The 26154-nt window shown below is 39.0% G+C and overlaps 1 protein-coding gene across 1 annotated transcript; it reads right to left on the reverse strand.

The window, feature by feature from the left end:
• Positions 1 to 10950: 10950 nt before the first annotated feature.
• Positions 10951 to 24689, reverse strand: acsl3b (acyl-CoA synthetase long chain family member 3b). The gene is made up of 15 exons (XM_044134554.1): positions 24458 to 24689; positions 20826 to 21304; positions 19078 to 19255; positions 18887 to 18996; positions 18629 to 18767; positions 17391 to 17535; positions 17072 to 17195; positions 16812 to 16883; positions 16576 to 16715; positions 16072 to 16244; positions 15909 to 15983; positions 15635 to 15826; positions 15432 to 15546; positions 13925 to 14082; positions 10951 to 13486 (listed from the first exon to the last, which is right to left on the reverse strand). The coding sequence occupies exons 2-15, from the start codon at positions 21174 to 21176 to the stop codon at positions 13329 to 13331; spliced, it is 2130 nt and encodes a 709-aa protein (XP_043990489.1). The 5' UTR covers positions 21177 to 21304; positions 24458 to 24689; the 3' UTR covers positions 10951 to 13328.
• Positions 24690 to 26154: the final 1465 nt, after the last annotated feature.

Raw genomic sequence — 26154 nt, forward strand, 5'->3', positions numbered from 1 at the left:
TGATCCTAAAAAGTCCTTATAAATGATTCAGGTATATGATATGGCAGACTAACGAGTCTGCTGTACTAAAATAGACCCCGTTTGTTGTTTGCAGCGTTGCACCTTTCTATAGATGCCACGCTAGAGAGATATTTAGTGATCAGGAGGACTTCTGCGTCTTCTCGATGTTTGTGTTAATATTCCAACTTCGTGAAAATTGAAATGACAATCAAATACAGGTTTTACTCATCGTCAAAAGACAAAATAACTGTATAATTACAATTTTACTTTAATCTTAGTCTTTAAATCTTACAGGCGCTAATGTGTATTCATTGATGATTTTTTTGTTTTGATACTCTTCCATTATGATTTTTTGTACAGTTTTTTTTTTCTTTTTTCCCAATTTTTGCGATTATGATTAAATTTAATTTAGTTTTCTCTGTCCCTGGCTTGCGTCGTGGCATTTCAAGAGTTAACTTCTCCAGCGATGACTCACAGGGCTCAACGCGCCGCGGAGCTGCTGTCGCAGTTCGGCAGCCCCTCCTCCTCGCGCTGAGATGGTGATAAACACCCTCCTGTCGGCTGGGGTCCAAAACCCCAGCATTCCGCAGGTCGGCGAGATAAAGGGGCCACAGCACGCCGGCTGCCAATTAAAGGTCAGGGATGAGCGGTGACATAGTTTATGGCGAGATCAAAAGCTGTAATCAACTCATTCTTCTAATATCTTCCATGGAACATCGGTGATGATCACCAAAACATTGCTTCATCATCCTAACCTTCTGTAGCCGTAGTCCACAACACTGGTTGGTACAAGTGGATTTAAAAAAATGAAAAGAATAAATAACATTTGGTTTAATGCTAAAGCAAACGCACTGTTTCAATTCTTAGTAATTAAATAGATTCAGAAAATATTTTTTTTTGTAAACGTACCTGGTTTTGCCCGATGTTTGACTTTTTATGTTGTGTTCAAGTTTCCTCGGAAGTCGGAGCTTCGATCTGTGAATGACGTCACACATGACTAGAAAGCCAGCGGGATTGCTAACAACTGTGCTACTGATGACTTTTTCTAATGCAATACGTTAACAAAACCAGGAGCTGAGACATATAGGCCTAGAAAAAATTTATTTTAAGCTGTGTTTGATATACACAGCACTCATATGACAACCAACACTTGATTATGTTATAAAATGGCACAATGTGACTGGTAATCACAAAATGGAGAAAAATAATCATTGTCTTGATAGTTTGCACCAAGAAGGATCAAATTATACTCTTTTTGAATGTTTATCCAGGCAATTCTTAACTTGGCTGTGATGGATTCCCTAATCTTTCACTTATTGGGCAAAGGACTTTTTACCATACAACTTGCAAACCCCAAATCACTGGATGTTATGGATGTATTTCAGAAAATGTGAATAGAGCACATCGTTATTGCCTCCAGAAACCCAGAAAAATAGCTTGAAGTCACTCCAGATCTCAAAGAGAGCCTCCAAATTGATTCCCAATATTACTATCCTCTAACACTGTATATACATTGTATATAGACATAAGTGCTCCTCCATTTCAGCCATGCCTTTGCCTAGTTTCATTATCCTTTCCCTATTTCTCTTCATACCTAGAGAAGTAAAAACGAAAAGTGCTAGTTTAATATCTCTACTTCCTTCTCAGGAGCAATTACAAAGTGTGACATTTTGACCAAGCTGACATGGACAACGCTGGAGGAGCTTTCTTTTTTTTTAGCTTGAACGTGCCTTTACCTGCCTGCCCCCTTGGGCTGAAGGGCTATAGAAATTTTCCTGACATTCACAAGCACAATAATGCATTTTCCCAATGCTGTGTACCGTTGTTCAACTCAACTGTGAATGTGTGTGTGTGAGAGGGTAGTCTAGTTAATTGGTAGAGAAAGACAGACTATTAGAGGTGTGGTATTTCATTTAAGCTTTATAGGATAATTCCATTTTATTAATCCTTTGGCTTTTATACCACTCTATTCAAAAATTGCCTTCATGCTGAGGAGCACTCCACAATTACAGTCACTTCAAACTGATCATTATCATGACGTTCTATTGGTTTCATTAAGAAAGTGATTATGGTCGTTGTCTCCCATCAGCAATACTGAACAAGAAGGTCTGTCCTTCCCACACACAGTAAAATGCAAATAGCTTACAGCTCATTTACAGATCATGACGGAGTCTAATGAAAATGTCTCGGAGTGACTGTGATGGATGTTTCCCACACATTAGTAGCTGTGACAACAATAATGGAGTGGAATATTCCATTTGCTGAAGCCTGTCAGTTGCTAGATTATCGTCCATTTACAGCCAACAGTTTACACATTATAAATACACACAACACAGATTTTTTTATTTATATATTTTTCTGTCCAACTGAACATAATTTCCCATGTAGTAGCTCAAGTATACAACCTTTTTTTTTTTCTTTTGGTAGATGTGTTTTTTTCTTTAGATGTACTTCTGCCATCGTCTTGGATTTGGATCAGTCGTGAGAGGTGGCAAGCTGTTAAAACATCTGCTGAGGCTCTATAGACATCATTCAGATCTGTGTGTTTATTTGCTACGCTTGTTATTTAACCCTCCTAGGAGCGTCAAGGATTCTGAGTAACAGATAACATTTCTCTGAAATCATATCTCTGTGGGCTCCTGGTGGTGCAACATCCACTAAATGAATCTTTGATTCCTCTCTGGGGCCTGAGATGAGCTGTCTGTGGGCATCGTTGCAGACCACTTCCCTCACTCATGAAAAAGCAAACCAAAGAAAAAAAAGGATTTTCAGTAATTGGTACTAATGAATCCCTTTTGTCTGCAGTTCTTTCTCCCTCTTCATCAATGAACATTGCAGCAAAGTAGAAGAAAAATTACCATAGGCTAATTAAATAAGGTGTTCACTCACTGTCTTAATGATTTTGTGACTTTCATCACCTCACTTTGAGGCTCTCTCTTTCATACTCTTTTTTTTTTTTTTATTCATCAAAGGGCAACAAATACATGCTGCAACCTCCAGTCCATTTATAAAAAGCTTTACAAAGAAGACATATTATACAACAATACAATCTCATGTTTAAATTAATAAAAGTGGGACACGATGCCCCCTTCCTTTAAAATGTGTGATCAGCCTATAACAAATGATCAATTAGGTACATTTTACAGAAACATTTAAAAGGTATTTTCTTCATCTTATTTGCTAAATTATATTGCTTATATCAATTTTAAAATATTAAATTTTTTCTCTTCTTACATCACATCCCTGTAATCCTTGATATGCTTAAACCATTAATCAGTAAATCAAATATTATCTCACAGATCACTGTGTATCTGCAGCATATGCTGCTCTATTTGCCTACATGCCAATCTTTTCTAGGGGCGAAGAGGATAAACACAAAAGCCATGCGTCAAACCAGATGCTTGTCCAATCCAAACACACTCATGAAACTGTGCTATTTGTTCCTCTGTGTGGCTTTGAAGCTTCAAAATCATCTCAAGGACCAATGAGTCATACAGAAGTTGAGGAGTTGAAAACACTGCAGCATTTCATCTCGACTTGTGTGGCTGCAAATACAGTAACATTTAATAAAGTCATGTAAATACAAAAGGCTAAAAAGAATAAATTACCATGTGACAGGGAGGGGGGAAAAAAAAGGCCACCCACCACCAATCTCACCTCCTCTTCGACCCACGAGAGCATGAAGCTTGGCACACCCGTTGTCAAGGCTTCCTTGCAGCCAATGTCTCCATGGTGACGCTGCCTCAAAGCCTTTCAGCTGCCTCCAGCTTCATCTCCTTCCCCCAGGTTGGTGTCCTTGTCTCCTTCATTAGAGTCTTCACTTTTTATAAATCCAGTCCCTTTCCCCTAAGGCTTGTGTTCATTGCTTTTTTTCTTTTTTTCTTTACCACCCAGCCCCTCCCTTCGAATGTGCCAATTACAGCAGCAAATGCATGGTCCTTGTCTTAAGGAGGAAGGTGGTTCAGGTGTAAAGATGGAAGTGATTAGAGCCACAATGTGTTGGCTGAGCCATTAGCACAAAGGAGTAGACTGAAGGAATTACAAAACTTGACATCATCCATGCAATAATGCAGCTGAAGTTCTGCTTAATGGATTCAAAGTCTAATAATTAGATTAGTCTGCTACTACTGAGCTTCCATTACTTTTTATTAAGAGTAATCAGCTTGTCTTTTGTTTAAGATAATCAAATCATTATTTTTCTTTTACTGATATTCAAAAGTAAATTTATTCTGCTTACCTGCTTCACAAAAATTATCCTCCCCCCTCTCCTCCCCCCGCCATAGATCCAGGAGCTCTAAAAACTAGCGAGTTAAATCTTGTTTGTTCAATCAGCGTCGTTGAAGAACTGTGACTGATTTCACAGGATTGCTGCGCCAGACGTTTCCTGGCCAGCGTTTTCTACTTCCAGGAATCCTATCTAGTTTCTTGGCAACTTGATTTCAACTAAAAGTGATTTGAAAACATAAATTGTGCGCAGGAATTTTTACCCTGAAGTTATTACTGCAATCCTCTTTTTCTCTGTGTTAAGTCACGCTCCAGCTTTTTGGCATACACTGTGTGCGTGTGTGCACACTACATGTGTGGCTGTAAAATGGCTGTGCGTTCTTCTGTTTTGCCCACAATACCTATTCTCACAACACATCTTGTAGGCTTTTCACCGAGTTATTTTTGGTGAGATATATCCCGCGATTTTGAATAATACTTGTGCCTAAAATCTTTGTTTCAGTTGGATTGCACTGCAAAAATTTAACTTCTTCTGTCAAGAAAAATTTGGAAAAATGCTTTATGGTAGGATATAGTCATTTTCTTTCATTAGCTTGTCCTGGTAGTGCTACAAAACGCCTCTAGTTGATCCAAACACGTTGCAAGAAGAATTCACACAGGAACTAAAGTCAGACATTCTCCAGACAGCCATTAGCTGTCAAATCCTTTACATGTAAAATCTTTAAAACTAAGGAAGCTTTTTTCTGGCCAAAGTATTCACATCTCTTAAATATTTTATCTACAAAGTAAAGCTGTCCACATAAACTGACATGTTGCCCAAGGAGGGAATTAATCAAAGAAGCAGCCAAGAGTCCCATTGTAATGTTGGAGGCTAAAAGACAACTGCTACTGAAGGAAAGGTTTACCACATGCCATGTAGTAGACACAGTAGACGTATGGAAGACTGTAATCTGATTAGAAGGAAAGGAAGGCTGGTAAAAGTTGATGAGAAGATGAACAATATCGGGGGGAAAAAAACGAAGCTGTTAGCAGCAAATAATTTGAGATCGAACTGAAGTACAACCCAAAACATGCAGCCAGATTTACAATTGTCTTTAGATCAAAGCATGTTCATGGTTTAAAATGGCCCAGTCAAAGTCTACAACCAAATTCAAATGAAAATATGCGGAAAGACTTCATTGTGAGAGATGCGCTCTATTGAATTTGACTGAGCGTGAGCTGCTTTGCAAATAAGGTTTCAACAGTTTCCTGTTTTTCAGTTTCCCGCTGTGCAAAGCTGGTAGACCAACAAACTTGCAGCTGTAGCCGCTTTAAATGTGGTTATTCAAAATTTTTACTTGAGCTGCCTGAGTACATATGCATGCCGCATATTTCAGACTATTTGTAAAAGATTTTAGTTTCCTCTACACTAGAGGAAACCAACTAGACTACACAACTACACTTTCACCAACTATCACTAACCCTAAAGCAGACAATCATTTTCCAGCTTTGCACTGAAGCTGCTAGTCACTCATTGAACACCTCCCTTTTTATGCTTTGTTCCCTCTTTCCTTTTCAATCTGAGCCCTGTTGTTTCAGCACAAAGCTAAAGCCCATCACCTTCGTTCCCCGTTACTTAATCTTTTTACGATTGGACTATTGCGTACCTAGTTGGCTTTTCAACCCCTGTCACTTGGTCATTGTCATTTGAGTTAAATGATAATTTACAGAGGCAATTTCTGGTAACGCAAAACTCTAAACTCGTAATTGTAGGAGAAACTATGAATAAATGCAAAATATGGAGTAAAAGCTCAGCAAATGATCAGTCACAACTCGGTTATTATCACTGCAACAGGTCCATGGGAAAAAAAATGTAGAAAAAAATTGCAAAAATAATGAAATGATCAAACACAAAATCCTTTTAATGAATGAAAATCTTTTTAGTCTATTTGTTTGATAAATGACTGATAATAAATATTGTAATTAAATTTCCCTCCATCTGTAGGAGGACATGCCAGAATGAGTTCGAAAGCCATTAGGCTAATAAAGCATTAGTTCCTAACCCCAGACTCACCATTGCTTTTGCATCTTGTATAACTAAGTTATTTTTATGGGAAAACATGTTTGTTGTGTGTGCGTGTGTGGGTGTGTGCGTGTGTTTGCTCAGCTGATTTATATTTGTTCATATTTGTGCAACCAGGGATAAGTGGATGAAATGCAGCAGACGAGCCAGATAAAATACTGATGATAAAAGTCTAGTCCAGGCACCAAGCTTTTCAAGAGCTTTGTTTTTCTTTTTTGTTTTATATTATTTCCCTCCTTGACGATGGCTGTGAATCCTCTGAATCGTCCCTCGTCCGTTTAACTGATGCTTTGTTCTCGTGCATGTGTGTGTGTGTGAGCACATGTGAACTGATTTGATCAGTCTCTCTGGTAAAAGGATGCTGCTTGACGCACTGGCTGACGTCACTAGAAACCAGGGCAGAATGTGTTTATTGATGAAGTCGATGAAGAGAGTCGAGAAAGAAACATAAAGAAATCCTTAAAGAACCAGAAACTGAAACCCTCTGTTGCCTAGACCGAGGAATACAGGAAAGTTTAGTTTGATTTAATAACCTCGCGCACACTAATAAAGCACCTATTTAGAGCATAAATATTAGGAAGATGTCTGGTTTTGCCTCATTAATTGGCTGAACATTTCTGGAAGTGTCTAGGCAACAGCAAAGAGTTTTAGGCTCATTAAAGATGCCACTTTTTCCTGTCCTCCTATGCAGACCATGTATATATGTGCTCAATAAGAGGCTGCACAGAGGAGTGGGCGTTTGTCTTTCTCTCTTTTAAACATGAATGAGTCAATATGTGTGGATGCTAATATACCAGACACAGTTTTCTTCTTCTTCTTCTTCTTATAATAATTATTATTATTATTCACCTAAAAGCCAACATCCTGTTCTTGCCGCAGCATATTGACAGGATGTTGTCACCGCACTGAGCCAAAACACGATTTGAGTTAATGTGTGAATTTTGAAAAGGCTTTCTATTTTTGTCCCCCTCCTCCCCTTCCCCCCCGCACCCCTCCTACCCATTTTTTCATCACAGTTAATCCTCTCATCTCTCCATCAGTCGCGGTCACCAACCCTTACGCCGCTCCTATCCCTTATTTCCTTCCCTCCCACCCCCCCTTCATCTTCTCTTCTGTTTTGTCCCTCCCACCTCTTTCTTTTCTTTGTCGTTTTTATCTCTTTGGTTTCTCTTTAAACCGCTCTTTGTTGTGAAGCTGCCTCCAAAAAACATAGTGACCCCTCGCTCCTCCATCCTTATTCCTCCCCTCCCTTCCCTTCCCTTCCTCCCTCCTCTCCTCCTGACTGATGCTATAAATACCCAGCATCGGTGAGTCATCGCCCTACGTATCAGTTGCCTATCTCTCTGTGCCTCGGCACCCTCAGCCTCTCCGCTTCCCCCTTTCCTATCCTCCCCAGAACTTTCAGCTCATTACCAGCCCTCACACTTTTTACCATCTCTAATTTGGCCTTTGCATCATGATAAATCCATGCTGAGTGAAGCAGAGCCCAGTGCCTGGCGTGGTGCAGCCAAAGGTCGGACTGACACATTACAGGCACAGACACCAAAAAAACAGAACCAGCAGGAGAGATGAAAGTCAAAAAAACACTGTCAACCGAAAAAGAGCATCAAAGTCACTGTAGGTAATTCAAAATGTGTGAAGTAACTTTCTTCGTTTAGCTCTGAAATTCCTCGAGTATAGAAAAAATAATCAATGTATCAACAGCAACACATATAAAAAGTCTAATTTTAACTCATTTTACCATCAAAAAACGAGGGGAAAATAAATACGAAGAAAGAAACAGGACACAAATGTTTTCTCCAGCTAGTTCAATGTGGAAAATTATCCAGGCGTATAGTACTGGAAGTATTTCAACTGTCAACTGCAACTGACTTCACAATCAAAGCAAAGGATGAGCTGGTAAAACAACGACCACCAGTTTTAATGAACAAGAGCATATTGCATGAAAAGAATGTGACAGCATGAAAATGTTGCATCACTATTTTGTGTGTGCAAAAAGAACTTGGTGAAAAATATGAGTTAAAACACATAAAACTTATTTCTACAAAAGTGAAAGTAGAGTCATTCGCATCTTTTTTTTATTGCTAGAAGTGATGGCATGGCTCACCGCCCAGGCCGCCTTTATATGGGGGGCACAAGTGTTCACTTGGTTAAAATCATGCCTTCTGTTTTACATTTGATCAGTTTTTTACATCAAAGCTTTCTTCTTGAGGAGTAGATCCTGAGTCTGAGTGATACTCTATGTACTTTTCTTCCTGCAATAAATTATTCACTAACGTCTAGAGTTACATTTTAACTTCTTAAAGTTACCATGTTCAATATGTGTCTCTTCGTTCCTCATATTTTTGTAAAAATAATACCATTTATCTAGGTTTGTGACCTTGTTTGGACCTCCAGGTGTGAAAGATTTTAGTATTGGTTTAATTACTACCACTGTGCTACACAGTTGATGTTCTTGATTTGTTTTTTAGATGTTGCAGTGCTCTGTGCTCAAAGATGGAGCTTGTTTCTTCCTAGAAAATATTTCTTTCTAGAAGTCTTGTTCAACTGCAGCTTTGAAGTCCCAACCCTGAAGGGTTAGAGATAACGCCCTGAAAACGCAATGAATGCTGATGTTGTGCATGTCCAAATAGTTGGAAATATAGTCCTATACAGTTCACATAGTAAGTAAACTTTATTTATAAAGAACCTGTTATAGGACAGAAATCACAAAGTGCTTTACACAATATAAGACATAAAACAGAAGGAGATATAAAACGGCACACAGGTGACATAAAGCAAAATAAAACTAATTAAAAACCTTGGATGCAAGCAGATTTTTTGCAGATCCATTGGGAAATAAAGAGGCGTTACGTTTGAAAGGTTACAAGCTATATATACTTCCTCAAACATCTTCTGCATCTCTTTCCACATCTCGGCTCCCTCCTTGCGTTGCCGCCATTTTTCAGCCTGAAATGCAATTATTCTCACTTCTTCTCCGGGCACCACCCACCACCTCTCCAGAGTTATGAAGCAGTCCAGCCTCAGCCCTGCTCATCCCTGGGTAAACGCCAATATGTCTCTGGCTACCCCAGGAGTGTGTGTGAGCAGAACTATAAAGATAAAAGTTTTTTTTTTACCTTTTTTTTTCCGCACTTCTGAGTCATAAGTAGACAGGAAGAGGGAGCTGAGCGGGGCAGCAGCAGGAGGAGGGTGGGGAGGAGATGGAACAGCATGCCAGTGGCAAAAGAAAGGAAGACGGAAACAATACAAAAATAGAAACAACAATCTTTATTCAAACAATATGGAAGACAACCTTCCTGATTTTTTGTGTTGTTGTTGTTGTTGTTCTCTAGTCTGCTCCTCTGTACATGTGTGCATCAGTATCGGTGGACTAATGAAGGGAGCATTATGCCTATGACTCACTCACTCGTCCCAGAGGAAATGGATGGAGGGATGAAATGGCAGAGAAGAGTGGGAAGGACTGCCTGACTGTGTGGTCTTCTAGACCGCCTTTTATTTCAAATAAAAGATGGAGCCAAAACAATTGAAAATTAAAATAAAAAATAGCAGTGAGCTTATCTCAATAAAATACAACGTTATTATTTAATGTTGTAGGTGTCACTGATACTACAACATTGTGGTTCAACAAAAAAAGTAAAAAAAAAAAAAAGGTGGAGAAGGAAAACATTTTACTTGAAAACAGAGCACAGGCAATGGAAATAACTACAGTCTTCAGAGAAAGGAAGAAAGGCTGTTTCAAGAGATGAAGGGGGCGGGTCAAATTTATTCCTGGAATCAGTGTTTCAAGAGCCACATCACACAGATGTAGCTAAGACATGAACTACGGCTGTTGCATTCCTGGTCCAGAGGCAACCTGAGAGGAGTCTTACCTGTTGGTCCGCTGGGTTTCTCAAGTCCAAAGTCAGTGCCGTCATCCACTAGAACGTTTTATAGCACCTCATGCTTCCCTCTGCTCACAACCTGGGTGAAGATGTTTCAGTTTTCCAGCGGGAATTGGCACACATTACCAGAGATATCAAAAGCTGGGCAGACCCAAACCTCATAGAGAATCCATGGAATATTGTATGGAGAAAGAGGAGAGAGACACCAAATCATCAGATTTTGATCATTGTAATAATTAAGGCCATGATTAATAGAAATAAGCTTTTGAAATATGAGACTTTACGTGTAATGAATCTTTGTAACATGTTTACTTTTGCGAAGTGAATTACTCAAATAAGAAACTTGTTTTTTAGGCAAATCTGCAATTTGTTTAATTAATTAATTAATTAATTAATTAATTATCTAGTTTGGTCCCAAGAAATAGAAACCTGTATGTTTCTTTGCTAATCGATAGTTTAATGACATAATTATGGGATAGATAAGTGAGAGTCTGCTTTCTTGCACAACAACAATCTTCTTCCTTCAACAAAGGAGGTGGGAGCACAGGTCTGTCATCAAACACTGAAAACAGAAAAAGAAATCTTATGTTTACAAGTGCTACATTTTCCAGCTCCGAGAACTGCGTGTTCTGTGCGTGTCGGGGCGCCACGCTGCCTTTCGCCAACCACATTCACTCAGACAGGCACACTGGCCTTCGTTACCATAGAAACTATAGTTTCAGGGTGATTCCAATCAAGTTGCTTATCTCTCAGACACTCAACACGCCAAGAACAGAAGGATCAACAATACAAACTTTATTTCCATTACATAATTGCCAAGGCCAAATCACAAATAAATAAGAAAGGGTACATTTGCAGTAAGCTTCATCACACAAAAACAAACCCCCCCAAAAAAAGAAAAGGAAACAGAGACCCTCAAAACCGGTCAATAACAGAATTCATTAAATACATTTACAGGAGGCTTTACAGGCTGTACAGTTATTGGTAGTATTTAATGCAATTTAGACATCAGAGCCCCTCCTGACCTCCTGAGCCTTTTTACAAAGCAAATGAAAAATAAACAGATTTTGTCTCTGCACCACCTGCTGCCTCTGCCTTGCCGGTGAGGGCAAGTATACGGAGTGTGTGCGATATCAACAATAAGCATGGAGCGCTTCACATTCTAAAGAACCCCTGAAGATATCTCATGTTTGTTTGTTTTGGGTTTTTTTTGGTCAGAAGGCAACAAGCCACCTCTAGCTGGTCAAAAAAAAAAAAAGTAGCAGAGCAAGGGACTCTTCAATGGAACGTCAGAGAGCAGAGGAAGGAGCATTTTATGTTCATATGAAAAACAAAAAAAGGGAAGACGAGGGGCGAGGTTCTTACGATCTAAACCTTTTCGAGCTAAAAGAGGTGGAGCTAGACTACCTGACTGTACCTTTATCGATGCAGGATGCTTTAAGTACCAGAAAGCAGAGATTGCATTCAGAAAAAGTGTCCTTACATTACAGCACTGAGCAAACATTCTCATCTTCAGTCTATAAACACAGAATACTGAAGGAAGAAAGTCACTTGTAATATGTAATTAATTAAACATCACCGCCTATCTGACAGCCTACTGTTGGAGCTATTTATTACATGGATTCAAATAAATGGCAGGTTACAGAATCCTTTTATGTACATTACACATACAGTTATTATACACACAAACCAGTCTAAATATACAGAAATCTCAGTTTGAGTTTTTCCTATGTACTCTAACATGGAGTGTGTTCATAAAGCATTTCTTCTTCAGTGGCCTGAATGGAGTGTGATTTTCTTTTTTTTTTTTTTGGTACAGTCGTACACATGCAGTTTTAATGAATATTTTCAGCACAGGCTACATCTAAACTCCCCTATCAGTGTCTCTCTACCATCCTCTACAAAGCCTTCACCCTAAACGAAGCATACTGTCGAATACACCACAAAAAAAAAAGAAGAAAAAAAAAAAGAAGTTGTCAGCTGTGCAATTTCTTCCTTCTTACATACTTTAACATAGAGTATAAATATTGCACATTCATTTTTGTATTTCATTATTCTATTTAAAAGCTGAGAGAAGTAACAGTAAGACCTATGGTTAATAAGGTTACCATACAACTGAGCCAAAAAGAAGAAAAAAAAGACTAAATCTACTTCAAACCATTCTACAGTAAGCTAAGTTCCCTTGGAGTATATCCATATGGTGCATTAATTATGACTGGAGGAATTCAGGGCAGATGAGCCAGGTCATTTTGGAGCAAATCCCAACCCATGCATTGCCTCAAAGGACACCTTTCCCCATTGATGGTGCATTAGTTGGGAGCAGGGATAAAAGAGACAAGAGAGTAAACATGCACTCAAATGAGAAAACTTTGGGATTCCTGACAAAAAGGAAAAAAAAAAAAAAAAAAAGGAGAAAATCACATTAAAAATGGAATGAAAACACACAATGAGCATGAGCAGGTAGAAAATCCAACTTAAGCATATAAAAACAGTAAACCCATCTGAATAACACAAGTAACAAGAAAACGTATTTTCCGCTGTCTTAATGTAAAATCTCTCATGGCTTCGCAACAGTTATTCACCGCACACATGGATTCCAATGCAGACAAACCAAACATAGGAGAAACGTTGTAAAACACACAAAAGAATAGAAATATTAATAATATTGAAGACAATAATGATCCCTGCAAATATTCCCACCTGAATGTTCCTCAGAGTCTTAAGAGGGATCGCACGTCCCAGCCGGATATCTGCGCCGCATGTTAGCAAACCGAACCGTAGAGGTGGAATGTTCCAGAACGCATGGTGGGGAGAGGAGAAGCGAGACGGACACGGATGTACAAACGTCCAGCATGACATTCTTTATACTTTGAGTCATGCATAGGTCTGACTTTATGTGGTCGCCATGGCAACTCGATGGGTCTTTGATCGGTGGAAAGCGGAGTTGTCGGTGCGTTGCAGTGGGTCGGGCTGGTGGGATCGGCCTCTTGCTCTCGACCTACAGATGTGAACCTGGCTCCAGACTTTTCTGACTCATTTGATCGAAGAGGGCGACAGAGAAGCTGAAGAGGAGGCGAACAAGTCCGTGTGTCTGTCTTTATGCGAGTGTCATCCATGTAAATCCTCATGAGACGGTCATTTGGAGTGTATCTATTCTTTTATTTCCCACCATACATCCTCTCAATGTCCTCTTGATAGTGTGTTTTGAGCTCCTTGCGTTTCAATTTGAATGCGTCGGTGACCAAGCCGGTCTCCGGTGTCCATGGCTCGGAACTCAGGCGGATTTTTTTGGGAATCTCGAACTTCTCCAGTTTGTCTAATTGGAAGAAAGCAGAATCACAGCTCAGCCTGACAAATACAATAATGACCACAAGTTCAAAGCTATCAAAACATATTTAAAAGTTGTGGCCTGGCAGACAGAGTTATCATTAGCTGTTAATTATGGTTTCTACACATTTTCCAGGCTGAAATTTCATAGTTCTTCAGACTGATATTTACAAAAGTCTCAATCTGTAACTCTGTGTTTAGAGATACATTGGTGGATTAGTCAGAAAAATTTAGATTTTTATGATGCAATATCATCCCAAATTTATTTGTAGAGCATTTTAATCACCCACTGTGCTGTACACAATAATATAATAGAAATATGATCAATCATAAAATCAAAGCTTACAGGAAACAGGATAAAATAATTGCTTTCCCCACATTTTTCTTTCTTCCCATGATAAATTCCATAGTTTCTTTTCCTAACTACCTGAGATGGCCGCCTCAGTAATGATGCGGAGAACCTCCTTCTCCATCTTGGGATTGTTGCAGATCTCTTCCCACTTGCCCTTAATTTGAACCTGCTCCGCCAATGCCATGAGGTGTTTGTGGTTGGGAACCACAAAGCTGATCACATATGACTCTTCACTGAAAACAACAACAAAAAACATCATCATTTTTTTTTTCTTCCTTCAAACATGTTCTGACAGTACGGAGCCCCCTAGGGAACATGGGGAATTTTTTTTCTTTTGCGTTACCTCGCAAAACCTTTTGCGTTCCCTCGCAAAACTGTACTGATCAGCTGTACGACATAATTGAATACTGTAAGACTTTCTTACGGTGGCCGCCGTACTTTCTGATTTAATATAAGGTTATGTAAGGTTTTTCCATGAATGTTAATATCTTGTGAAATATCTGATAATAAGTCATCTGACAGTTTTGATTGTGTCGCTGTTGTGTTGGTTGCCTGAATGGTTTAAAGAGCTGCTTTTATGTTCAGTTCCATCTCAACCTTAACAGACATAAATATGCGGTGAATGAATCGATTTTCAATCAGTTTTTTGCACCAAAGACTTCATAATAACACGTTTTCACTTAGGCTCTGTAAGAGCCATATGAATGAAATAAGTAATTATTGATATGATAGGAGCACGCGACTTTGACACTTAGGTGGTGGGTGTGCCGATGTGGGAGTGACGTCATCAAGTATGAATGGGAAGGTTACTGGCCTGCTGGTTTGTGTGTATAAGGAAACGGTGAGCGGGTTGGTCAGTCCTTGCAAAGTTTGGAGCATAATAATTAAAATAGAATAAATCGATAAATGTGACAAAACAAAGAAGTGGTTTGGAGCTAATTGATACACGGACAGATGAGATTCCCCGAGTTAACCCAATACGGCCCTTTACCATAATTAGTTTGTCGTGTTTTTAATAATAAAACGTGTTTATTATTATGAAGTCTTTGGTGCAAAAAACTGATTGAAAATCGATTTATTTACTGCATGTTTATGTCTGTTAAGGTTGAGATGGAACTGAACATAAAAGCAGCTCTTTAAACCATTCAGGCAACCAACACAACAGCGACACAATCAAAACTGTCAGATGACTTATTACGCCGCGATAATAACTCAGAAATATAGTTTGGATGTACAGTATTTATATTTCTTTCCTACTTACGGAAGGTTTCTGTTTATATAACAGGTTTGTGGTGCCTTTGTATTCTAAAGAAAGATATAAAACTTCAGATATTTCACAAGATATTAACATTCATGGAAAAACCTTACATAACCTTATATTAAATCAGAAAGTACGGCGGCCACCGTAAGAAAGTCTTACAGTATTCAATTTTGCCGCACAACTGATCAGTACAGTTTTGCGAGGGAACGCAAAAGTTTTTGCGAGGGAACGCAAAAGAAAAAAAATTCCCCATGTCCCCTAGGGGGCTCCGTATGACAGAGCAGGGAGAACGCCTAAGAGGAAGCAGGTGCAGAATGATACCTGTTGGCATAGGCACAAATATTGTCTATGAGTGGGCAGTTCTTCAAAACCGCTTCTACTTTTCCGAGAGAGACATATTCGCCTGCCTGGAGTTTCACCAAGTCTTTCTTACGGTCTGCAGAAAAGAAAAAAAAACACAAAGAGCTGAATAGAGGCTTAGCTTTTTTAAATGTGCGAACAAACAGAGCAGTTTTCGTGTTTACCGATAATCTTCAGGCATCCGTCAGGATGGAATTCTCCTATGTCTCCCGTACAGAACCATCTCTGGCCCTTCGCATCCACGAAGAAGTCTTCATGGTTCCTGCCTTCACTTTTGTAGTAACCCATTGATACATTTGGACCTCCAATCAAAATTTCACCCCTTGGATTGGGCTTGTCAGTGCTGTGATAGCCACCTAAAAAAACCCACCAATCTTGTCACTGACATTTTTTCCAACGTGACCTCTGGACTTGTTGCTTTGCCACGAGTTTTCTTACCCTCTTCCCAGTCCTTCAGAGTGATCTCTGAGCAAACCAGCGGAGCACCGACCCGTCCTGTGCTGTAATCCCACACTGGAAAAAGCAAAAACAAATGCAATTTAATCTAAAATTCAGAAGTATATTGAGAGAACCCTCATTCGCTATTTTCCGATGTCCTTACTCTCACTGATGGTGCCAGCCCCACATGTCTCTGTCAGGCCGTAGCCCTGTCCCACCGGGCAGCACATGCAGACATTCATGAAGCGCTGCGTTACCGCAGAGAGTGGAGCTCCGCCAGAAAGTAGCACTCGAGTGTTTCCTCCCAACAGAGACCGTACTCTGTTGAAAACTATTCTACAGGGCAGGAGAAAAAAAAAAGCGAATTGGTGAACATTTTGTCACATCACTAAAACAAAATTCAATTTATTTGATTGGAACTGTATGTGATAAACCAACACAAAGTGGCATTTTTAAATTTGTAAAATACTTCGTTACACAATAAGTTTTAATATCTCTAGCTACAGTTTTGTTTTACTAAGGATTAGTGGAGGAGGAAGTTCCTTTAAGTTGTCAGCAACTTAAAGAAAGATCTAGAGATTAATGAAGGCTCGAGTGTGAAAGGGGAATCAAATGTCAAGTCAGTTAGCAGCTTTATGTGTCTGCAAGTGGGTGTAATGTGGATTACCTGTCACAGAGAGGCGTACTGTAGCCCTTGGAGATCTGCTCCATCTTGTAGTTATAAGCCAACACAAAGAGCGTCTTCTGAAATTTACTCATCTCGTCCACTTTGGTCATGACATTTTTGTAAATTCGATCCATGATCTCCTGCACACGAAGAGATCAGACGACAGCTCAGACGTGACTGAACACACAGTATTTCGTCTGTTTCGATAAGCTTTATGACAGATTAACGGGACTTACTGGCACAGATGCCATGAGAGTTGGTTTTAGCATGCTGGTATCCCCTTTACTGCCCTTCTTGATCTTGGAGGACTATGAAAATGAAACAACTCTGGTGAACTGTTATTGTACAGATCTGTCACCTATCACAACCTTACAGCTCACGGCGCTTTGAATTCTAAGAATTCTAAGGGGTTTTAGCATGTGCGCAATCATGTTCTCATATTATAGTGTTAGAGACAGACTGGCTAGAAGATCTGTTTGTCCTTTTGCACACTGACCTGGTCGGCGAGAGTCTGAGGAGAGGAATATCCGATGCGACATCCGTGGGAGATGCAAACCAGCTCTGCGCTGAGCTCTAAAACATGGGCCAGTGGTAGGTAGCCAATGTAGGTGTCAGTCTCACTGCCAAGATAACAAAAACAAGCATCGTCATCGACCTACATGTACAGGGGAAGAGAGCGCCACAAAAATAAGCATCCTCTAAAAATGCCTGGAAAGTCGTGGTTATGAAGAGAAAGACATTCTGAAGAAATGAACTGCTAGAAAAATCAGAGGGGAAGTGTCAAAAACAAGGCGGTCAAACTGAGAACCGCATACTTGAGGTTAGGGATCCGCTCGGCCATGCCTGCAATGCCGGCGATGAGGTTGCCATGGGAGATCATCACACCCTTGGGTATGCCAGTGGAACCACTGGTGTACATGATGACAGCGATGTCCGAGGGCTCCGGCTGTCTGCGGTCCACTACAGGCGCAGAGCAGAAAGGGATGATTGGAGAGGAAATATAAGGTGAATTAAAATTCTTTCCAATTAAAACAATCTAAAGAATATTATGCAGTTCTTTTTATTTACAATATCTTCGAAATAAAATAATTTTGAAGTTTCCTGGAGTGATGCTACAGCATGACATATTTATGACTCGTACAAGTAATTGTTACGAATAGAAACCAAATGTTATCTTATCAAATGTACATTCATAAAAGTACCTTGTTGCAGATGGAAAATCGGTTCAATTTAACACTTAGTAATATTTTAAGACCTTCAAGCAAGTTGGTAAAAATGTATCCAATTCAAAATAGCCACCACCCGTTCTGCTAAAAGTAAAAAAAGAGAGAAGTTCTACCTTTTCAAATACATAATCAAGAACCGATAGCACTTCCAATAAAACCTAAATACAATTTTTAAAAGCAAAGACTGCATTTTCTTTAGTGACTGCAACAGCTTGAAAGACGACAGGTACAGGCATTTAAAAAAGAGAACGCAAACATGAACCAACATATTACCTAAAACAAATATAAAGTATCCTCAGGGTTGAATACAGTTGGAACGAGTCAAAACCTAATATTGTTCTTCACATACTTTTGAAGGCATTATCAAAATTTGTAAAAACATTTGAAAATACTGTAATGTTGCATTTTTACTCAAGGTTATTGTATTATGAGAATCTCAAATCTGCCCCATGTTTAGCTGCACTGTGACATCATAGGCAAAAGTTACACAGTACAATAAAACCTAAACGCTGAAACTAAGCTGATTTATGTTTGGATAGCTCTTTGATTTTGTTCCAATTTGTTCTCATACTTTAAACTACCTCAATCATCTAAATACATATTATTTTTTCTCTCAAATATAGCTGAAGTGATGCCAGAGCACTGTTCTGATTATTATCCCATTACCCCACTGTCATCAGGACGGTGTTTGGTACGAAGTGATGTGATGACTCAGCGGCACATCATTCTAATTACATATCAGCGAGCTGGCTTGCCTTAAGCCTGCATCTGTGTGCTTCAGTGTCCTGGATAAACTAAAAACATTTCAATCAGCACTAGACACTCACTTTGAACGGGCTTGGATCCCAGCTCTTTCACAGCCTCCATGTTGTAGACTGTGATGCCTCTGGGCATGTCTGACCAGCTTGTGGGTTTAATGTCCACGACGATGATATACTGGAGCCGCGGCACATCGCACAAAATGGCCTGGGAGGAAAAGCTCCATTTAGAATCAAACACCAAATTATGCAAATTTCTATATTTACATAATATGCATGTAAATATATATTAAGACATTTACTTAACAGAGGGGAAAAAAAAGGTACCTTAAGGCGGCTCTGAAGTAAGTCCTTGCTTGTGATGATGTGAGTGACCTCTGTCTCATTCAGCCCATGAGCAATGGCTTTGGGCCCGAGTGTGGAATACAGTGTCACGACTGTGAAAGTCATTTACATTCAGTCTGGTTATTTTTATTGTCTGCTCACTAGATATCATAGTCTGTCTATGAGTCACTTACGTGGGAAATTGTACATGAAACAGGCCTGCGCTGCTATGACCCACTCCGCTCTGGTCTCGCAGAAAACAGCGATGTTATGGTGAGGCTTCTGGTTCAGAGCTGCCAGACCACTGCCAAAGCACTTTGCTGCATTGTAGGCTTCCTCATACGTCAGCCAGTTATAGTTCCCCAGAATCACCTGCAGAAAACATGAAGATTACATTCAGCAACCAGGATTACACAGTACACAAAAACTGAGAACTGCCTGCAGAACGTTCATACTATCTGTTTGAAGCTTTATAGAAATTATTAATGAGAGCAGATTGCACAATGAATGAAAACAATCACTTCCACAGCTGATGTTTCCGTGTATAGTAAAGATGTATTATTTAATGATTTTAACACCAGAAACAAACCAAATAGAAAACCAACCCCAAAAAGATAATGTGTTTAAATATAAGCAGTAGCATTTGAGAAAGACGCATGCTGATCCAAATCAGACCTCAACACTTATATGCTGTCAGTTAGCGCCATCTTCAGGGCATTTCTTGTCATTGAGCTGTCAACTAAGATGAAGCTTCAGTATCAGAACTTGTGATTTGGCTGTTTTTGCTTTACTCACATTCTGACATACAAAAGCTAACATTTAGGCAGCCACTTATGACAATGTGTCAATAGTCATTCTATTATTTAATTTAAACATGGGACAAATTTTCTGTAATAAAGAAATATATATTTTTATTATTGGTATATTTTTGTTGACACCCAGGTTTGGAATTTAATCACGTTTAACATCACATCTCCAGCACAACTAATATAAATTAAGTAAAGCTCAGAATTTTTTTGTTTAAGACGTGTTTTTTTTTTTCAATATTCAGCAACATTCACTGAATGTGGAATGTGCAATTAAAGTCAAAATAAAGAAGAATAGGGAATATTTCAATTTCACTGCAACTCCACAAGAACCATAATCAGTCTCTATTAAAGCTTTTGTCCAGCATTATGGAGACTAAAATATTTCCATGCAAATCATGAATTTTATTAATTAACTGTTTGGATTATGTGTGAGTTCGCTTGGTTTAGATTGCTTTCATTACGATATAATATTATATTATAGCAGATAAATGTAATAAAATGGGCAAAAGTAAAAATGGAAGAGATCAGATGTGTGAAGCCTGGATGTTAACACATCTTTAAAATGTTAAATAGAGCTTGGGACAATTTTTTGTCTAGACGTTTGGATCAACATGTAATCAATGTAAAATACAGCAAATCAACAATGTGACTAACTGCATGTATTCAGCAGCTTATAAAAATCAAATGGTGACTTTGTCTTGTTGGGTCATTACTAACTGCAGGTGCTTGTCAGATGCATGTGCATCATGGTTGTGCTGCAGACCAAAACCTCTGTTTGTTGTTATGTCACCCAAAGTATTTCCAGACTTTAGATCTCTTCCGACTTTAAAATCTTTTAAAAATCTGCTCGTTCGTAGCTGAAGCTAATATTTCTTCCCTTATGATGTTTTGAAACTGCAGCCATTCTTTGATTGCTGCCAAACTCCAGTGATGTGTGCTCCTACATTTACGTTTATAACCCCCATACTAACTGCTTACAAAGGGTTTTTTCACTGTAAAAAGAAAATCTGTTGTTTTGTTGTTGTGAAAGGTTTAGAACGATAAATTCTGAAAATTTCTCTGTTGGTAAATTTTCATACATTACAAAAACGTCCCTCACTAGCCATATTTAAAACAGCAGGTATGTCTCTCACCTTTTTAAACACTTTTCCATTTGGCTGGAGTTCATCCTCCTCACTCAGCACCTCCCTGGTGCCCAGGCAGTCCCTGTTTGGAAACCTCCTCGCTGCAAACTCGAACATTTTGTCCAGTGTGTCGACTCCCGGTTGCACCAAAGCCACTAGTTTTTCTCGGCTATTGATGGCCCTGTAAGGTCCCGCTGGGTGTCCGCTGATGGAGCAGGCCTTAATCCGACGCGCTCGCTCCAAATTGGTTCCGGCCCCGGAAAAGAAGTACCAAGGTAGGAAGGTTATGACGGAATAGACCCAGACAACAGAGCGGAAAACCTGCAGGAGCAGGGGGTTTATATCCTCCTTCAACTTCATTTTTGTAATGAAGTCAATCCTGGAGACAAGTCGATCCCTTCTGGCCAATGGCAAACTGAGCTGGTCTGTACAAAGTAATCTGAAGTGCTGCCAGTCCAGCTGGTGGGTACTTCATGCAGCAAGGCGCCCTGCAAAGCAAAGGGTACACATGAAATTTTAGAGGTGTTCTATGAAATAAGAATCAATCTAGCACATTTTTTTATAGATTGCATTGCAGTAAATATGAGTAACTGGATCCTGGTAAGTAAATCCCTGCTTGAATGAAAACCAAGTCTGCCTATTCTTAGGCTGCTTCTCAGTCAGCACTTTTTATTTCACTCGAATGTCTGGCAATGCTTACAGTGAAGCATCTTACTGCAGAAGTATGAAGCTGCAACTCCCAAAATCAAGATTTGAGCTATTTTAATGGACAAATTAATTGGTCAAATAAGAAACAGCTTTCTGTCATTTAAAGTGGTGAACTTAATTTATTTATTGTCATTGTTTTACAGATGAAAAAGGCAATAAAATTGAACTACAATGTGAAATAGAAACAATTCAGTTCCTGCTTTCACACTGTGGAAAAAAACTTTGTAGGTTAAACAGACAAAAAGCAGATAATCCAGAAGACGGCACTTGGAACAAGCAGTGACTCCCTATACAATAGCCTCTCCGAGTGTCTTGAATAATTCACTTAAACATACACTGCACTCTGGCTACACAGCAAAACTCTGTGGATCCCCTCGGACACAGGTCAGCTATCTGAAGTGTATGCTTAGGGAGGCCTGGTTGTGGTAGAAGCGGGTGCGGTGACTCATGCTGCAGCTTACAGGGAGAGGAACCAGGGTCAGGAGGACAGACGGTCCGCTAACGTCACAGTGCTATGAAAAAATATTTCAGGCTGAAGATGTGGGTCGCTCTGACCATTTGTAGCTGAAATTCCTTTAGAACGATAGAACCAAACTGGTTACACCTGTGATCTGCTCTGCAGTGAGCTCACCTTGCTGACCTTACAACCAATGCAGTTACACTGCTGATGCAAAACTCTTTGCTTTAACAAAGCACATGTCTGTAGTATAACTCTGTGCCCCATTAATTCATCTTTAGCATTTAAAATTTTTTTTTACATAATGTTTTACATCTATAAAACATTATTTCTTTCCACAGAATTGGTTCTCTGTTTCTTAAAGAAAGAGTGTTGTACATCTTTCTTTTTTCCCCCCTCTTAACAAGTAAACAAAGTAATTCAAGATAAACGTGTTTCACTTGTTTTGCAGCATTTCAAGCAACAAAGCCAACTGACACAACTCAACTGTGATTTGGAAAACCAAACAGGGTGAAGGTGCATCCGCAGCCCTGGCAGTAAAATCTTAGACACAGTTGGTTCGATTTGGCAATACATGTGTGGCACGTTGCATGTTTGACCTTGAGGATGTTGGTGGGGAAGGAGACACACCCTTTTCCATGTTAGCTTTACATCAACAAAGAGAGAACATTCTTTCTCAGATAAGCGCAGCTCCTTGGAGAAGGACGGTTTCTGTGACTCACCAGGTATTCTGCTTTACACACAACAGATTCTTTTTGGAATTCTACTTGATGTGATCCAGAGTCTCACCCAAGAACATAGGAATAAAGGTTTTTGAATGAAAAACAAATGTGCTGCACACATTCAATGACGTATAGGGAGACTGCACATACCTAAATAAATAGATGTAACTTATGAGTGCATTGTGAAAATATAAAAATCCACTATTAACAATGAGTTTTGCAATGATAATATTAATCGTGATCAAAACTTTTCCTCACTGTTCTCCAACGTTTCCATCATCACAATGATCACACAATTCTTCCTGAGCTTTAGCATATCGGTGTCAAAGAACAATTTTATGTTTAAGCATAAAAGACTACAAAAGTTCTTATGTGCAATATAGTGAAATGTAGTGAAATTGGGAGGACACTTTTGTCCAACTCTGCTTTCTTTGATTCTTTTCTTGATGCTTCAGGCTATGGCATGACAGAAAACATTTCATTAGTAATTCAATGGATTTATTTCACGTCTCCGCTGTTTTACTTTTTGTGATGTAAAACAGGACATTCTGTAAATTAGGGCATGCTCCAAAAATGATGTTCTGGTTTACACAGAAAAATATAGATGTTCCAATTCATCTGACAGTGATCTGGATACAGAAACATCTGACAGTGATCTATGTACAGAGACAATCAGCAAGTACACTTCCAAATTCAATGCTTTTACATCTATCAGAAATAAACAAAACAAAGACAATTGCAGAAGATGTTTCCTCTTCCCTTTCAGTTGTTATAGCACTTAGGTAAAATAAAAATTAATTATGTATCAGGAGGTCAGATGTTACAGTTTACTATAATTTATGACATCAGCCTTATCAGTGGATCTTTAACGAGTACAGGATTTCTAAATAACACAGTAGCGCAAATGTCAATTACAGATTTTCCAGCCCTATCATGGACGTTTGATAGATGATGGTTGTTACAGCAATTTGAATTTGTTAAAAGAGCCCACCTCACAAAACTACTTGATACGATTAGCTAGGTTACAGAAACCTTACTATCACATATCAGTGTTTCGGTGCATATCTGCATGTCAATTCATCAATATAGTTGAGATGTTTGTATAATTAATACAGCGTTCAATATGACAAGGGCACCTTTACAGGCAGCACTTTTGACAGCACAGGTGAGCGCATCAAAATGAAAGGCCTATAAGCGACTGGTTATATTTTAAGTTCGTGCATTTTTTTAATTGACTTTCCAAGTAAATGATCACAGCTTTTCACTCTTGTATTTGCTGGTTAACATTTATTATCTGCAATGCAACATAGGCATTGCGTTGCCACTGTCTATGTCTGTGTCGTTACCTTTAAAACGTCGCTATCTTGTATACATGCATTCATACATACAAGCGGCACTACATTTTACAATTCACGTTTATTTATTTATTTATACTTTTATCAATCATATGTCTCTCAAAATGTCCATACGGTTAGCTATAATTCACTAAGATTAGCAATTAGCGGACACTCGCTCTCCTCGCGAGGTAAGCTACTCATTAGCTGCATTGCTACACGCTGGAGCGGCTGCAGTGCCCGCTGCTGGTGAACTGAAACCAGCTTACTCACACATATTTATCCAAGATGTAAAAAACGAGCTACACTTATAATCTCATAAACCAAGCGAGGCATTGAGCTCTTGAGCAACCTGGGGCTAACAATCGTCCTGTCCTTACCCAACATCTGCAACGCGCTTGGAGTGAAACACATTCTCACCTCTTTTCTCAACCGCTATGTCCGAGCCGCTCCGGGACCGTCTTCGTTAAATGAATCCTCGTAACGACAGCTCCGATAAAAAATATTCGCATAAACTATAAACATTGAATTTTTCGACAATAAATAACAACAGCAAGCATGACATAAAATCGTAATAAAGAAGCAAAATCTATGAATTACCGGGCCACCGCTAGCAGCCCGGAAGCTTTAGTTTGACGTCACACTATTTCTCCGATTGTGATTGGTGTTTTGGAGGTGGCGCGTGCTTGGAGCAGCGGCAACGTAGCAGAGGTTACTCACGGTCACTACTTGGCAGTTCCGTAATGCTGGGATTCACCGTTCTGTTAAAGAATACGGATCATTTGGTTAGTTCGTGAACAAGATCCGATTCTTTAGGTTTCCAAACTGTTTTTCACCAGGTAGGCTAATCCATATTTTTATATTCTGTCAGTATGTGTGTATAAAAAATGTCCATATAATGTTAACACTGAGCAATATATTTTCAGCTATTTCATATAGTGAGAAAGATAAAGAAAAAAGTAGGGCATTATGTAGCATTTCTACTATACTTACTTGTTATTACCATGTAATATTACTATCACCAAAATAGAGGATTTATCTATCTTTGGTAACCAAAGAAACAAAACAGTTTTTTATATTTTAAGGTGCCACTTTGATAAAGAGATACATGTATCTATGGTCTTACTATGGGCATAATTGTGTATTTCTATGAACAGTATATTTCATAAAGCACTGAAAATAGATGTCTAGTGGGGTTTCTTTCACATCCACTTTCACTTCAAGAAGGGAAATGTGAGACTGACCATCTCTCCCAAGATGTAACTCAGCAGTGAAACATAGTATCAGTTTAGATTTTATTTAAAATAGCTATGCTCTTCCTGCAGTCTATTTTAATTTTTGAAACAACACAACATGCACATATATCCTCTTGTTGGTCATGTGCCTTCATATATTATTAAAAATTAAATCAAAAAATAGTGGTGGGCCACCATGGGCAAAAATATCTGGCCCATTTATTGGTCCCAGTCCAGCCCTATTTTACGTATATTAGTTGCTGACACTATTTTAAAAGAAAAAACATATATGCAAAATGATGCATATATATTTTTTTCAAATATGCATAATTTGCAGGTAGTAGACTTATAATCTTTTTTATAAAGAGAAGGCTGCCTTGGGAACCAGGGTGGCTAAGTTAGTAGAACATGCACACCATCTTCAGAGATTGTATTCTGTTAGGGTTTTTCAGGGTTTGGTTCCCAGTTTTGTGAAACAATATGGACAGTAAAACACAACTAAATCAGTGGGTGTGCTTTTAATTGTGATTTGTCATTAAACTGTAGCTTGAGGTAAGTTGTTTTTTTTCTGAAAATTAATTGTTTGGAAAAATTTAGAAATTTACTTGTAGTCATTTTAACAGACAGTTTGTTAATTTTCCAATCCCCTTTTCCATGCGAACATCTTTTTCACTCACAAGAGGGAGCCAGATTTTATACTTCCTGTGATTTATCATGTCATTTGTTTCAATTTGGCATAGGAAAATGTCCGTGTCCATACATAAAACAGACAGAACATATTCTTTGACATGTTTAGGGTGACGAGATTAAAGTGAAGTTGCAAGATAAGCTTCGTTTGACACTTTTAACCTTAAACATTGAGATCACGTCACTTGACTCTGG

This window comes from Gambusia affinis, linkage group LG12 (assembly GCF_019740435.1).
Source record: "Gambusia affinis linkage group LG12, SWU_Gaff_1.0, whole genome shotgun sequence".
NCBI classification, from domain to species: domain Eukaryota; kingdom Metazoa; phylum Chordata; class Actinopteri; order Cyprinodontiformes; family Poeciliidae; genus Gambusia; species Gambusia affinis.

Coding starts and splice junctions, on each gene's coding strand:
- acsl3b (XM_044134554.1), bottom strand. CDS start 21,176: ATGAAGTTGAAGGAGGATATAAACCCCCTGCTCCTGCAGGTTTTCCGC. Junction 18,997..19,077: donor TTTCATGTACAATTTCCCAC/GTAAGTGACTCA, acceptor TGACTTTCACAG/TCGTGACACTGTATTCCACA. Junction 18,768..18,886: donor TACTTCAGAGCCGCCTTAAG/GTACCTTTTTTT, acceptor TTTTCCTCCCAG/GCCATTTTGTGCGATGTGCC.